General features: G+C 35.4%; 1 protein-coding gene and 1 non-coding gene across 2 annotated transcripts; one reads left to right on the top strand and one right to left on the bottom strand.

Moving 5' to 3' along the window:
* Positions 1 to 2,859: 2,859 nt before the first annotated feature.
* On the bottom strand, positions 2,860 to 3,063 carry LOC114804492 (small nucleolar RNA U3). The gene has a single exon (XR_003752679.1). It is a non-coding gene; the product is annotated as a small nucleolar RNA U3 (small nucleolar RNA).
* A 1,712-nt stretch (positions 3,064 to 4,775) lies between these two features.
* LOC105216584 (uncharacterized) lies at positions 4,776 to 6,160 on the top strand. Its single transcript, XM_011191165.3, has 3 exons — positions 4,776 to 5,227; positions 5,283 to 5,455; positions 5,516 to 6,160. The coding sequence occupies exons 1-3, from the start codon at positions 5,021 to 5,023 to the stop codon at positions 5,958 to 5,960; spliced, it is 825 nt and encodes a 274-aa protein (XP_011189467.1). The 5' UTR covers positions 4,776 to 5,020; the 3' UTR covers positions 5,961 to 6,160.
* The last annotated feature ends 7,624 nt before the right edge of the window (positions 6,161 to 13,784 follow it).

Below are 13,784 nucleotides of genomic sequence, written 5' to 3' on the forward strand. Positions count from 1 at the left end.
ATTAAATGTCAACAAAAACATACGCATGCTAATTTTTTCTAAAATGGAAGTAATACTAATAACGTATTTATATCTATTTTTTTTATTAATTAATGATTTTGTACTATTTGTGCGGCTAACAACCGCAATAATTGCTTTCTATCCAATTTTATTTCACCAAAATGGAAATATTATTGCCTATCAGCTGTTATGCGAGTTTATAACTCGCTTTGCTGCCGTCTGTCACACACAAAATTGGAACTGATTAAAAGCGCAGTTAATCGGGAATAACTTTACCGTTTGTCTAGCGTATAAGACTCATTTCCACCAAACCAAAAAAAAACTCATAGTATTTCTAGACATATACAATATATGTCGTCAATTTATGACTCAAACGAGTGTATAGTAACAATTTGATTTTACTCACTTGTTCATTGGTCACGATGAAAATAAACTTGAATGAGTTCGGTACACTGATCGGCACGAGTGGAATTGTGACTTCGTTGCTGAGCACGAAAATAAAGATAACCAGTGAGATCTTTGTCACATTACATTTTTCAATATTTCGTGAACATGCATTTTCGTGGGTCTTTTTTCATTTTCAATATATTACTATTAAAAGAAATATATTAGAGCCTAAAAGTATTAACTTTACTGTCATTAATTAATTTAAAACATTAAATGTAATACACGACATCAAAGAACAAAACACATCGATAGTCATTTCCAGCAGGGCACATTTGCCTAGCGGCGGCACAGCCTTCGTCAGTTTTACTTTGATCATATTCGTATCACTTTATTCATTCAGCTATACTCTTGAACAGTAAAGTCCTCTCTCGACGAACTAAAATCACACTCTACAAGTCGCTTATCATTCCCGTCCTGCTTTATGGTGCAGAAGCTTGGACGATGTCAACATTAGATGAGACGACACTAGGAGTTTTCGAGAGGAAAATTTTGCGGAAGATTTATGGTCCTCAGAACATTGGCAACGGCGAATACCGCAGAAGATGGAACGATGAGCTGTACGAGTTATATGACGACATTGACATAGTTCAGCGAATAAAAAGACAGCGGCTACGTTGGCTAGGTCATGTTGTCCGAATGGACGAAAACACTCCAGCCCCGAAAGTATTCGATGCAGTACCCGCAGGAGAAAGCCGAGGAAGGGGAAGGCCTCCACTCCGTTGGAGGGACCAGGTGGAGAGCGACCTGGTTACACTTGGAATCTCCAACTGGCGCCGAACTGCGAAGGAAAGAGAAGAGTGGCGCGCTATCATCGATTCGGCTATAACCGGCTAAACGGTTGAACGCCAATAACATACATACATACATACTCTTGGTGTTTTTTGATGGTATGGCTAATTTTGCTTTAACTTGACTGAATTATTGTTCATGAGACAATTGAGCACTTCAACGTATCAAGAGAAACTTACTCATTATTCATACTCTTGCTTTGTGTGCTGTGCTTTAGTGTGTGTGTGTTTTAGTGGATATAAGTTTGATGATTTTTGACTTATATGCACTAATACTATTTTTGTGTTACTCAACCAATGACTCAAAAAAGGGAATAATTGCAGTTCTGTGATGTACATATCCCAATTTATATACAGTTGAATTTCCCTAACTCAAGACACCAGAATCCACAAAAAAACTTCGAGTTAGAAAGACCCTGACTTATGAGGTAATTTGTATAAAATTTTACTTTTATTGCCAATTCGCAAATTTGAGTTATAGAGAACTTCGAGTTATGAAAGTTCAACTGTATTTTTTTATTCAACCATTCTATCTATGAATTTACATCAATGTACAGTAGAGTACCAATTTCAAAGCACATCAAACAAATTTTAATTCTAATACATTTTTTATTGTCTAGTCGGTTTTACATACCTCTCTTCTGCATAAACCATATCGCTCATTTACTTGAATAGTGTCGTAACTCAAAAAACACGATTTTTGAGTTGAGTATGCAGAAATGTGCACAATTTCATCGTCCATATATATAAAAATTTCATTCCGATGCGTAGGAAAATAAACCGTGATATAGCAATATAGTTTTTAACAACAAAAACGATACTTCTCAGTTGTTCCAGAATTAGTTATACTTTTTTACGAAATAACAACATATTTTGTGTTCCAACACATACTGTGAAAAGGTGAATTTCATTTTCTTTTCAGAATGAACGACACATTTTGCATTACAACGATATTGGGGAAAAATTAATTAAAGTTTTCATATTGTTTTTTTTTTTATCAAAAGCGACACATTTGACTTATGACGGCGAAATTGATTTATATTTTTCACAAATAACGACATACATATGTACGTAATTCAAAGTGGGCCACATTTATGCCCAAGAAAAAGCATTAGTATACTCTATTTGGTCCTTTTATGCTCAACATTTTATTTAATATATTACAGGCCACTTTAAATCGCTCTCTTGAAAAACGGGATTTTTTAGTTTTTTTTTAATCTATTCAAGTAAATGAGTGATATGTTTGTCACCGGTGTTCTGAAATTTGTCCGAAAGTAAATTGTGTTTCGAATTGCAAAACGGTGTTAGAAACCATTGAAATAAAATAAACTGAAATAAAAAAAGGTGCGTGGAGTCCCTACCCGCGGAAGAAGTTATACTTCTTCGTGATATTCCAAGAAATGCATATCATTTGTATGAAAGAAAACTAGCGAGAGGGAAAGGATAAAAATATGGTGGAGTGACCAACACTTTCTTAAATTCACATTTTATAAAGCATAGCCCAAATCAATTATCATTTCTGGGTTCTGACGGATTGATATCTATAATATTTACAATTGGGTTATGATAACTAAAATACGATATGAAATGTCTTACATCTATTTTATCTATATTTCTCGCGAATACCGCATCAATAGTCGAACCTCCTTTTGTCGTAGGATCATTTCTAATGAAAATGCCACAAGACAAAATTAGAAATAAAGTTCATAAACCTCGCGCTGTCAGAAAAAAAACGATATACCTCCTCATCGTGGGTGCTAATACTTTCGATTTGCAAAGAAAGTAAATGAAGACTGACTACAGAAATGATCCTGTGAAGTATAGTTATATAGTACCGTTATTCAACCTGCTGTAACTTCATTAGTTTTTCTCCGAACTTTAACACAATATTCTTGATGTGTTGATGGTTCAGAAAAAAAAATAAAAAAATTGAAAAAATTTTATTTGATTTTACTTTATTTTATTTTATTATTTTAATTTATTTTATTTTATTTTATTTTATTTTATTTTATTTTATTTTATTTTATTTTATTTCATTTCATTTCATTTCATTTCATTTCATTTCATTTCATTTCATTTCATTTCATTTCATTTCATTTCATTTCATTTCATTTCATTTCATTTCATTTCATTTTATTTTATTTTATTTTATTTTATTTTATTTTATTTTATTTTATTTTATTTTATTTTATTTTATTTTATTTAATTTAAGTTAATTTAATTTAATTTTATTTTATTTTATTTTATTTTATTTATTTATTTTATTTTATTTTATTTTATTTTATTTTATTTTATTTTATTTTATTTTATTTTATTTTATTTCATTTCATTTCATTTCATTTTATTTTATTTTATTTTATTTTATTTTATTTTATTTCATTTCATTTTATTTTATTTTATTTTATTTTATTTTATTTTATTTTATTTTATTTTATTTAATTTAAGTTAATTTAATTTAATTTTATTTTATTTTATTTTATTTATTTATTTTATTTTATTTTATTTTATTTTTTTTATTTTATTTTATTTTATTTTATTTATTTATTTTATTGTATTTTATATTATTTTATTTTATTTTCTTTTATTTTATATTATTTCATTTTATTTATTTATTTTATTTTATTTTATTTATTTATTTTATTTTTATTTAATTTAATTTATTTATTTTATTTTATTTTATTTTTTCCGCATCGCTTTACTTCACATATCCATGCCCTCTCAGCTTGAAATCTTCCCTGCAAATGAGCTCATGCTTGTCAAACATGAGTGGAGACGATCAAATTATCGTCCGTCAAATAGAAATATCAAAAATTTTTGATTTTCATCAAACAGAGCCGACAACAGGTCGGTGTAGCGTACGTGTAGCCGACGTGAGCCGACGACACCAACACACTTAAAGTGTTTGACGCAATTATTTGATCGTCTCCAAGGCACTTAATTCGGGATCCATTTTCCTGCCTTAGTTATATCTTTATTTTATATCAATTAATTTTTATCAGCTATACCACTATATGTCTTTTGAACAGCGCCCAAAGATAGCGAACAGAGAAGTGACCAATCGATTACAACTAGATAGTCAAATAGAGCGCAGACGAATGAGTTCGGATCATCGGGATTCTACTGTACATAAGTATATATCTACATGTATATGCAAGCTTTCTTAAAACACATGTGCAGAAATAAATAATGTGCGTATGTGTTTAGTATGAATTAACCAATTACGTGGTGGTTATGTATGAGATTATGTATATGTGCACTAGGGTATTCCTTTATAACTCAAAATAATGTTTATGAATGTGGTTAAGTATTTGAATGTGCTCCTATATTTTATCTTATGAATACTAAAATATTAAAAATCTATTCCTCTGCTAAAATTAAAAACTAAATGTAAATGTTTAAGAAGCTAAGGTTGAGAAATATAAATCCGAAATTAATTATTTAGGAGCACCGTAACATTCATATATATATGTATAGATTTATATTCTTATAAAAAATGAAGAATGGCTACTAATAATTATGCTTATTGTGTCTACTATAAATATATGATCAAGTATATAGGCATAAATGATATAACTAAATAGTAGATATGTATATAAAATTCGGTGAAACCTCCCAAAATTCACTTAGACGCTTCTAAGAATTTGTGCACTAGTGAAAAATAAGCAGTGAGAATAAATACATACGTACAGATAGCAGAAAACGTCGCGAAAATTCCTAGGAAAACTTTACACAATTTTTGCCTTTAATAAGAATTGGATGATTTTGGAATTTTGAAAGCAATTACAATGAATGTCTATTTCAAAGCTGAAACGAAACCAGTAGGATGGGTTTTGGATCAACAGCATCAATCGTTAATTCAATATTGTCGTTCACCATTTGAGTTTCCATCAACACATTATGAATCGTATCAAGAGAATGGCACAAAATATCTTAAAAGTTTAAAGTCGATATCAGATAGTCTTCAGGAGGAGTTAAATGCATGTACAGGCGAGGTAATGTAAAAAAAAATTAATGCTAATTGTACCTCTATTAGTGAATCCATTTCAGATTTTCCTCAGTGGAATACCGCCTGAAATTCCTGCGGAAGCTATTGCCGAAATAGCTGCTCTTGTAGGTGAAATCTATATTCTGAGGTACAAAGTCACATTCTCCGGGAACTCTCGAGGCTTTGCTTATCTTCAATATATTAACCCCACAATCATGCAACTGGCAATTATTCGGTAAATAATTATGCAATCTCTAAATATTCGTTATACTATTATAATTTCTTGAATTTATAGCTTACCGGCTCTTTTTCGACAGCACTCACTACCCATGATTCGGGTCCGTCAATCAAGAAACTCTTCAAAACTATTACTGAAGAAAACGTATTGCATTTCACCGCAGAATGTTTATGAGATGTTACGTAATCTAATAAATTTTGATAAATTAGTTGGACGCGAAATATTCCCCAGCTATTTCGAATATCAAATAATTTTTAAGTGTAACGAAGAGGCAGTTCATGCGCGTCGCGATCTCTTGCGCACCATCTCCAAATTTGGAAAAAATGCCATAGTGGTTTGGGATACTAGCAGTGAAGAAACTGATTCCACAAAAGGTTTTGTTAGATACGAAAGCAGCATCAATACAGAAAATGGAGACGCTACCTTTTTCCTCAAAGGAGACAAATGTGCTGATGCACTAAACGATACTCGTAATCAATCACCACCAAGATTTTCTAAATAGGAACCCTGGAACTTGAATGGTGTTGATAAAAGAAAAGATATTCATAAAAAATCATTTTTGAAAAGTACACGCATGAATATAAGCCCCATATCAAATCGAAAATATACCTTTGTAAATATAAATGAAACTTATTCCTCTGTTGTGAATTATGAGGAGTTTAATAAATATCTTTGTACGACTTTTTTTTCTAATTTACTAAATTTGAATTGTGATTGTTATTATCTGGGACAAGCGTTTAGAGACGTGAAATTATATATGTAAGTATACAGTGATCCCCGTTTTAGTGCCTTTCCTGCTTAAGAGACCCTATTTTGCTGCATCGTTATTTTTTCTCTCAATTTATGTACATATAAAATTCCCCTCTTATGAGCCTCCATTAAAGTGCCACAAAAACAAAATTGTTTGCAAATTTCCTCTTTTTAATGCCTTTTAATATTTTTGACATTGACATTGAATGCGCTGAGTATTGTCAAAAGTAAAACATTCATAACATTTTAAGTGTTCTATTATATATTTTCATATTACACCGTTATACTTCACATTTCGGTCTTATACAATTAACAAGTATTTTAAATATGTACATAAATATACTATGGCGAGATTAAGTGCTTGGTGCCAAAAATCCGTTAATTGTTTAGAAAAATGTACTCAGAAACACTGGACCTGTATAACTTTTGTAATGCTTTGCTGAAAACAGTTCCTTTATCACCTTTTCTTATGATTAAAAATCGGGTTATAACCACCCCACACATTTATAGTGTGGCATCACACGTTAAAAAACCGAAAACCGAAATAGGACTATAACATTTAGGACCCTTGGGACCGCACTAGTGGACCTCATTAACAAAAATATCGTTTGAAAACGGAGATATCTTAATGAAATTCAGATGTCGTATTTTTTTATAATAATTTTACTCGGTTTCAAAAATGGGTAAAATCTGGTCAATATTTCTTCTAGTCCACATACACGTGATATAAAGAATTTTAAATTTCTGCTGAGCTTTATATGGTATACATATGTATACATACATATGTACATATCAGTCAATATACAACGTATCTTAGCAAAGTCAATGTATAATCTTCAATACACAGGGTGTGTGAAATTAGTCAACGAATTACACCAGCCCCCATATACCATTTATAATGAAACCGAATATATGGGTCATATATTGGTTATCTTAATAAAATATTGTGGAGACAGGTCTTACGTAACTTTCTTATTTATGATTTGAGGGAATGCACCTGGAATGTCCGGACCCTCAATTTGGAAGGTGCCTCTGCTCAGCTGGTTGATGTCCTCATACAACTAAAGGCTGACATCACCGCCATCCAAGAAGTGCGATGGACGGAAAAAGGTGGGTCCTTGTGACATCTACTATAGCGGCCATATAAAGGAGCACAAATTTGGTGTTGGATTTGTGGTGGGAGAGAGACTCCGACGCCGAGTTCTGGCATTCACCCCGGTGGATGAACATCTAGCCAAATCCGCATAAAAGCGAGGTTCTTCAAATATCGCTTATTTGCGTCCACGCCCCAACAGAAGTGAAGGACGATATGACCAAAGATACTTTCATTGAGCCCCTACTACCTACCTACGAGCGCTGCCCCCGCCACGTCAAAATCGTTCTTGGCGATTTCAATGCTAGGGTGGGTAAAGGTGTCTTTGGTACAAAAGTCGGAAAATTCAGCCTCCATGACGAAACATCATCAAACAGCCTGATGCCGTTCGACTTCACTGGGAACGAAATATGGTTGTCTGTTGTACCAGATTCCAGCCTAAGAAAATTCATCAAGCAACATGGCTGTCTCCTGATCGAAACACGCGTAACCAAATCGATCATGTTGTGATAGACGGAAGATATGTCTGCAGTGTTGACGCCTCTGCTCTCTAAGAGCACTCATCAGCATCTCGGTATAACGGAACTGTGGAACGCATCTCAAACTCACTGCGTACCGCTGCAGCCGAAACAATTGGATTTCGGAAACGACAAAAAACGAGCTGGTAAAAACAGACAGACAGTAAAAACAACAGCAACTTTGCAAACGACCACAACACGTCGGGATGGGATAGAAACCGAGAGCTGAAGAGGGAAGCGAGACGCATTTGCAGTCAGAAAAGGAAAGAGGCCGAAATGTGTGAGTATGAAGAGCTTGAGAAGCTGGCAGACAGGGGAAATGATCGAAATGAAGCGACTTAACGAAGGTTTCAAGACCGGATGTCCAGGTAATACTGGGGTTATGGAGGGAATACTTCTCCGACGTGCTAAATGCCAGTGAAAGTACAAAATGGAGATGGCGAACCCGATTCCCCAATCGATGACGATGGAACAGATGTTCCATTACCCGACCATTAAGAAATTCGAATAGCCATTACCCGCTTGAAAAACAACAAAGCGGCGGTGAAGAACTGATAAGGTGCATGTATCAGCTTCTTTGTAGAAAATGGTCGGAAGAAAGCATGCCCTACGATTGGAATCTCAGTGTGCTCTGCCCAATCCATAAAAAGGAAGATCCCACAATCTGTGGCAATTATCGTGAGATAAGCCTCCTAAATATCGCCTATAAAATTTCTACGAGAGTACTGTGTGAAAGACTAAAGCCCACCATCAACAAACTGATTGGACATTATCAGTGTGGCTTTAGACATGGAAAATCCACAATTGGCCAGATATTCACCATACGCCAAATCTTGTAGAAGATCCGTGAAAAGAATTTTTTGTCGATTTTAAAGCTGCTTTCGACAGCACGAAAAGGAGCTGCCTTTATGCCGCGATATCTGAATTTGGTATCATTGAGCAACACCAAAAGCTCCGGTCACGAAACAACTGCGCCGTTAGTTCTGCTTTTTCCAGTCTGGATAAGGAAGCGCATTCGCGTCTTGGCAACCACGCCACTGTTGACATTCATAACTTCGAAGAATCAACAACACCAAGAATGTCAGCCCCGAAATCTAGCGCAGAATCACTCTAGCCAACAGGTGTTACTTTGGACTGAGTAGGCAATTGAAAAATAAAGTCCTCTCGACGAACCAACATCAAACTCTACAAGGCGTTTATCATTCCCGTCCTGATTTATGGTTCAGAACAGAACATTGGCAACGGCGAAAACCGCAGACGATGGAACGATGAGCTATACGAGTTATACGACGTATTGACATAGTTCAACGAATAAAAAGACAGCGGCTACGCTGGCTAGGTCATGTTGTCCGAATGGACGAAAACACTTCAGCTTCCAATCCACAGGAGGAAGTCGAGGAAGGGGGCCTCCACACCGATGGAGAGACTAGGTGGAGAGCGATCTAGTTACACTAGGGATCTTCAACAGGCGCCGAACTGCGAGGGAAAGAGGGGAGTGGCGCGCTATCATCGAGTCGGCTATAACCGGCTAAACGGTTCCTACGCCAATCACATACATACCCCTATCATAAGCATTTTTGCCTATATGGTTGACCTAATATGTACATATGTACATAAATCCCACATTATTTTTGTTCCTTTTATTCAGTTTTATAGCAATTTTGTGAATAGAAAATGTCTGAAAAATTAGGGAATAAATCGATCAGGTAATAAATATTGTGGCTATGGGTATAGTTAGATTCATTTTGATGGGTGAAAATTACAAGTATTAAATTTCTTCGCAACAATTGTAATATCAAGTATTGCCAATATCTGAAAAGTTTCAACCAGGGTTCACATTCACAAATCCGGAGCAGCAAAATTTCTAGAATTATTCCTATGCTATCGCTACCGCTCTCACTTTGTCGAGAGCCATAGCATAGCCTTAGCATAACAATGTAAAAGTATGTGCTCTACTCTGCTCCGAGTTTTGTTAGGTAAAAAACTATAGCTGGAGCGGGAGCAAAAAATTAAATTCTACGCTATGCTCTGGCGTAGCGGTAGCAAAAAAATTGAGAGCGGTAGCACAGCAGAGCTAATGAAAATTTTCATGTGCTACAGCTCTCGCATGTGTTTGTTGTTTTTTTCTTTTTCTTCTGAAATCTTTTCGAAGCATTGCACAGAGCTGTGCAATATACATTGAAGTACAGTAGTTTTCCGAAATAACGAACACATTAATTGTCAGGCCTGTTCGTATTATCGAATTTTTCGTTAATTCGAGTACTCACTTAGAGGTATGTTTTTCAATAAAAATGAGTTAAATATCCGTAAATTGCAGTTTAATAAATTTTTTTATTAATTACTATTTTCTAAAAAATGAAAAATCATAACAAAACAATTGAAATCCAATAAATTCTTCACTTATACTTCCATTTGGTACTGATCAATAATTTTATTTTATAATATACAAAAATGTATCGAGTAGCCGGCAAAATAAAAGGCAAAAATGAGTTTCTCAATAAATTTAAATTGATCAATTTATTTAAATTTAAATCGAGAAACCCATAATTGCCGTTTATACTGCCGGTTACTCGATTTACGATCAGCTGTTATACATTTTTGTTTTTGCTTTTCATAAGAAGTTGGTAATTTCATCAGCTGATTATTATTTTCCAGAAGCGCCATCTTCCGTCTAGCCCTTTCGCGGACACGTCGGCATAATCCGACACAACGAATGGCTTAAATTAGGACACGTCGGTATATGCCGACATAGAAAAAATGAAATAGGACATGTCGGCTCTGTCCGACTTCGAGCGTATTCGACGTGTCCCTATAACAAATCAAAAACCCTAACTAAGACACGTCGGTGTATGTCGACATACTATATTTTTTTTGTTTTAAGTAAAAATTAAATATTCAATAAACCATAAACCCAAAACTGAAATCGGAATTCAATTATCGGTTTTATAAGCCAAATAAATGCATGTGTCATTCTGATAACATTTACTAAATTTCGTGTGTCCGCGAAAGGGCTAGTAGTATTAATGCTATTTTATCAAAAAATTCAGCCAATCACAGACAAAGAACATATATCGTACGTTCTTGTTGCAGAGTTGATTTTGATTTTCAAGTCGATTTAAATTCAATTTAAAATAAATGGAGATTTTATTTTGTATGGTAAATCGATATCAATAAGCGTTTAAATCGAGCAGAGGCCGGTAAATTGATCAATTTGCTCCTGTCTAAAAACGCTATAAAATCTTGCGAATTGCGATTATTGCTTAACACTATTCCGAATTTTACGTTCTCGCTGGAATCGTTGCTTGGTTATTTTTTGGAATAAGGTGTTCGAATTTTCTGTTTCTTAACTTAAATATTTAACCGCTGAAAAATTACGTTATTACGATAACCTTCGAAATATATAACATATACGTTCTTTAGAATTGCTGAATGGAATTTTTCAGTGTTCGAATTTATGGTTGATGTATTAGGTAATTAAGGAAGGTTTATTCGAATATCTTCGTTAATAGAATCCGACCATGATGGTTCATGTTTCGGCTAAATTCGTTTGTAGTGAAATCATAGATCGTAAAATCAGAGCACGTATGAAAAAAGATTCGAACAGATGATTAGAGAACGTATTTGTAACTATCATATACGCTCTCTGCCTTCTCTTCTAAAAAAAATGTTGCATTTATTGTGCCCTGTACCTGAAATTTCAAATTGTGAGTGAGAGTTGGCCAGCATAATAGGGGGACATTTTTTGTTCTATTATCATGTAAAATATGGAACACATTGAAATAAATAAATAGGTAATGCAGCAGAATAATGAAATATAAAGAGGCGGTATTTTGATCAAGAAAATAAAATGCGCTTAAATCAAGAAATTGATAGGGTTTCGAAACCTCCGAGATAAGAAGACATTAATTGCAACAATAATGTATAGGAAATAATGCAGTAATTTCTTCAAACTATATAAAAACCAATATTAATTAATAATTGCAACAATAATGTATAGGAAATAATGCAGTAATTTCTTCAAACTATATAAAAAACAAATTTTTCTTTTCCCATTTATGAATGAATATTTGAAAAACGACTCATTAGACTACAGTTGTACATTTGAGCTATTCGAAATTTGATTATTGTTATTGCCACAACTTGAGGAAAACGGTGACCGGATAATTACGTATACATGGTTGAGGAAAAATTCTTGAGTACTGTGTAAGAGTTTACATATATATATATATTTGGCGTAGGAACCGCTTTAAGCGATTATAGCCGAATCCACCAGAGCGCGCCACTCATTCCTCCTTTTTGCTTTTTGGCGCCAACTGGAAACACCAAGTGAAGCCAGGTCACTTTGCACTTGGTCTTTCCACCGGAGTGGAGGTCGTCCTCTTCCGCGGCTTCCTCCAGCGGGTACTGCATCGAATACTTTCAGAGCTGGAGTGTTTTCTTCCATCCGTACAACATGACCTAGCCAGCGTAGCCGCTGTCTTTTTATTCGCTGAACTATGTCAATGTCGTCGTATAAGTCGTACAGCTCATCGTTCCATCGCCTGCGGTATTCGCCGTTGCCAATGTTTAGAGGACCAAAAATCTTGCGCAAAACCTTTCTCTCGAAAACCCCAAGAGTCGTCTCATCGGATGTTGTCATCGTCCACGCTTCAGCGCCATACATCAGGACGGGAATAATGAGCGACTTATAGAGTTTGATTTTGGTTCGTCGAGAGAGGACTTTACTTTTCAATTGCCTACTCAGTCCAAAGTAGCACCTGTTGGCAAGAGTGATTCTGCGTTGGATTTCAAGGCTGACATTGTTGGTGTTGTTAATGCTGGTTCCCAGATAAACGAAATTATCTACAACTTCAAAGTTATGACTGTCAACAGTGACGTGGGAGCCAAGACGCGAGTGCGCCGACTGTTTGTTTGATGACAGGAGATATTTCGTCTTGTCCTCATTCACCACCAGACCCATACATATATATATATATATTTGGCGTAGGAACCGCTTTAAGCGATTATAGCCGAATCCACCAGAGCGCGCCACTCATTCCTCCTTTTTGCTTTTTGGCGCCAACTGGAAACACCAAGTGAAGCCAGGTCACTTTGCACTTGGTCTTTCCACCGGAGTGGAGGTCGTCCTCTTCCGCGGCTTCCTCCAGCGGGTACTGCATCGAATACTTTCAGAGCTGGAGTGTTTTCTTCCATCCGTACAACATGACCTAGCCAGCGTAGCCGCTGTCTTTTTATTCGCTGAACTATGTCAATGTCGTCGTATAAATCGTACAGCTCATCGTTCCATCGTCTGCGGTATTCGCCGTTGCCAATGTTTAGAGGACCATAAATCTTGCGCAAAACCTTTCTCTCGAAAACCCCAAGAGTCGTCTCATCGGATGTTGTCATCGTCCACGCTTCAGCGCCATACATCAGGACGGGAATAATGAGCGACTTATAGAGTTTGATTTTGGTTCGTCGAGAGAGGACTTTACTTTTCAATTGCCTACTCAGTCCAAAGTAGCACCTGTTGGCAAGAGTGATTCTGCGTTGGATTTCAAGGCTGACATTGTTGGTGTTGTTAATGCTGGTTCCCAGATAAACGAAATTATCTACAACTTCAAAGTTATGACTGTCAACAGTGACGTGGGAGCCAATACGCGAGTGCGCTGACTGTTTGTTTGATGACAGGAGATATTTCGTCTTGTCCTCATTCACCACCAGACCCATACGCTTCGCTTCTTTATCTAGTCTGGAAAACGCAGAACAAACGGCGCGGTTGTTGCTTCCGATGATATCAATATCATCGGCATACGCCAGGAGCTGTACACTCTTGTAGAAGATTGTACCCTCTCTATTTAGTTCTGCAGCTCGTATTATTTTTTCCAGCAATAGATTGAAGAAGTCGCACGATAGTGAGTCACCCTGTCTGAAGCCTCGTTTGGTATCGAACGGCTCGGCTGGGGGATGGGGTCATATGTAGAAG

The sequence above is a fragment of the Zeugodacus cucurbitae genome, chromosome 4 (genome assembly GCF_028554725.1).
Source record: "Zeugodacus cucurbitae isolate PBARC_wt_2022May chromosome 4, idZeuCucr1.2, whole genome shotgun sequence".
NCBI classification, from domain to species: domain Eukaryota; kingdom Metazoa; phylum Arthropoda; class Insecta; order Diptera; family Tephritidae; genus Zeugodacus; species Zeugodacus cucurbitae.

Bases quoted from the DNA above. Each gene is read 5' to 3' on its own strand.
- LOC105216584 (XM_011191165.3), top strand. From the start codon at position 5,021: ATGAATGTCTATTTCAAAGCTGAAACGAAACCAGTAGGATGGGTTTTG. The intron at 5,228-5,282 runs GTAATGTAAAAA...AATCCATTTCAG, and splicing joins TAAATGCATGTACAGGCGAG to ATTTTCCTCAGTGGAATACC. The intron at 5,456-5,515 runs GTAAATAATTAT...TTGAATTTATAG, and splicing joins ATGCAACTGGCAATTATTCG to CTTACCGGCTCTTTTTCGAC.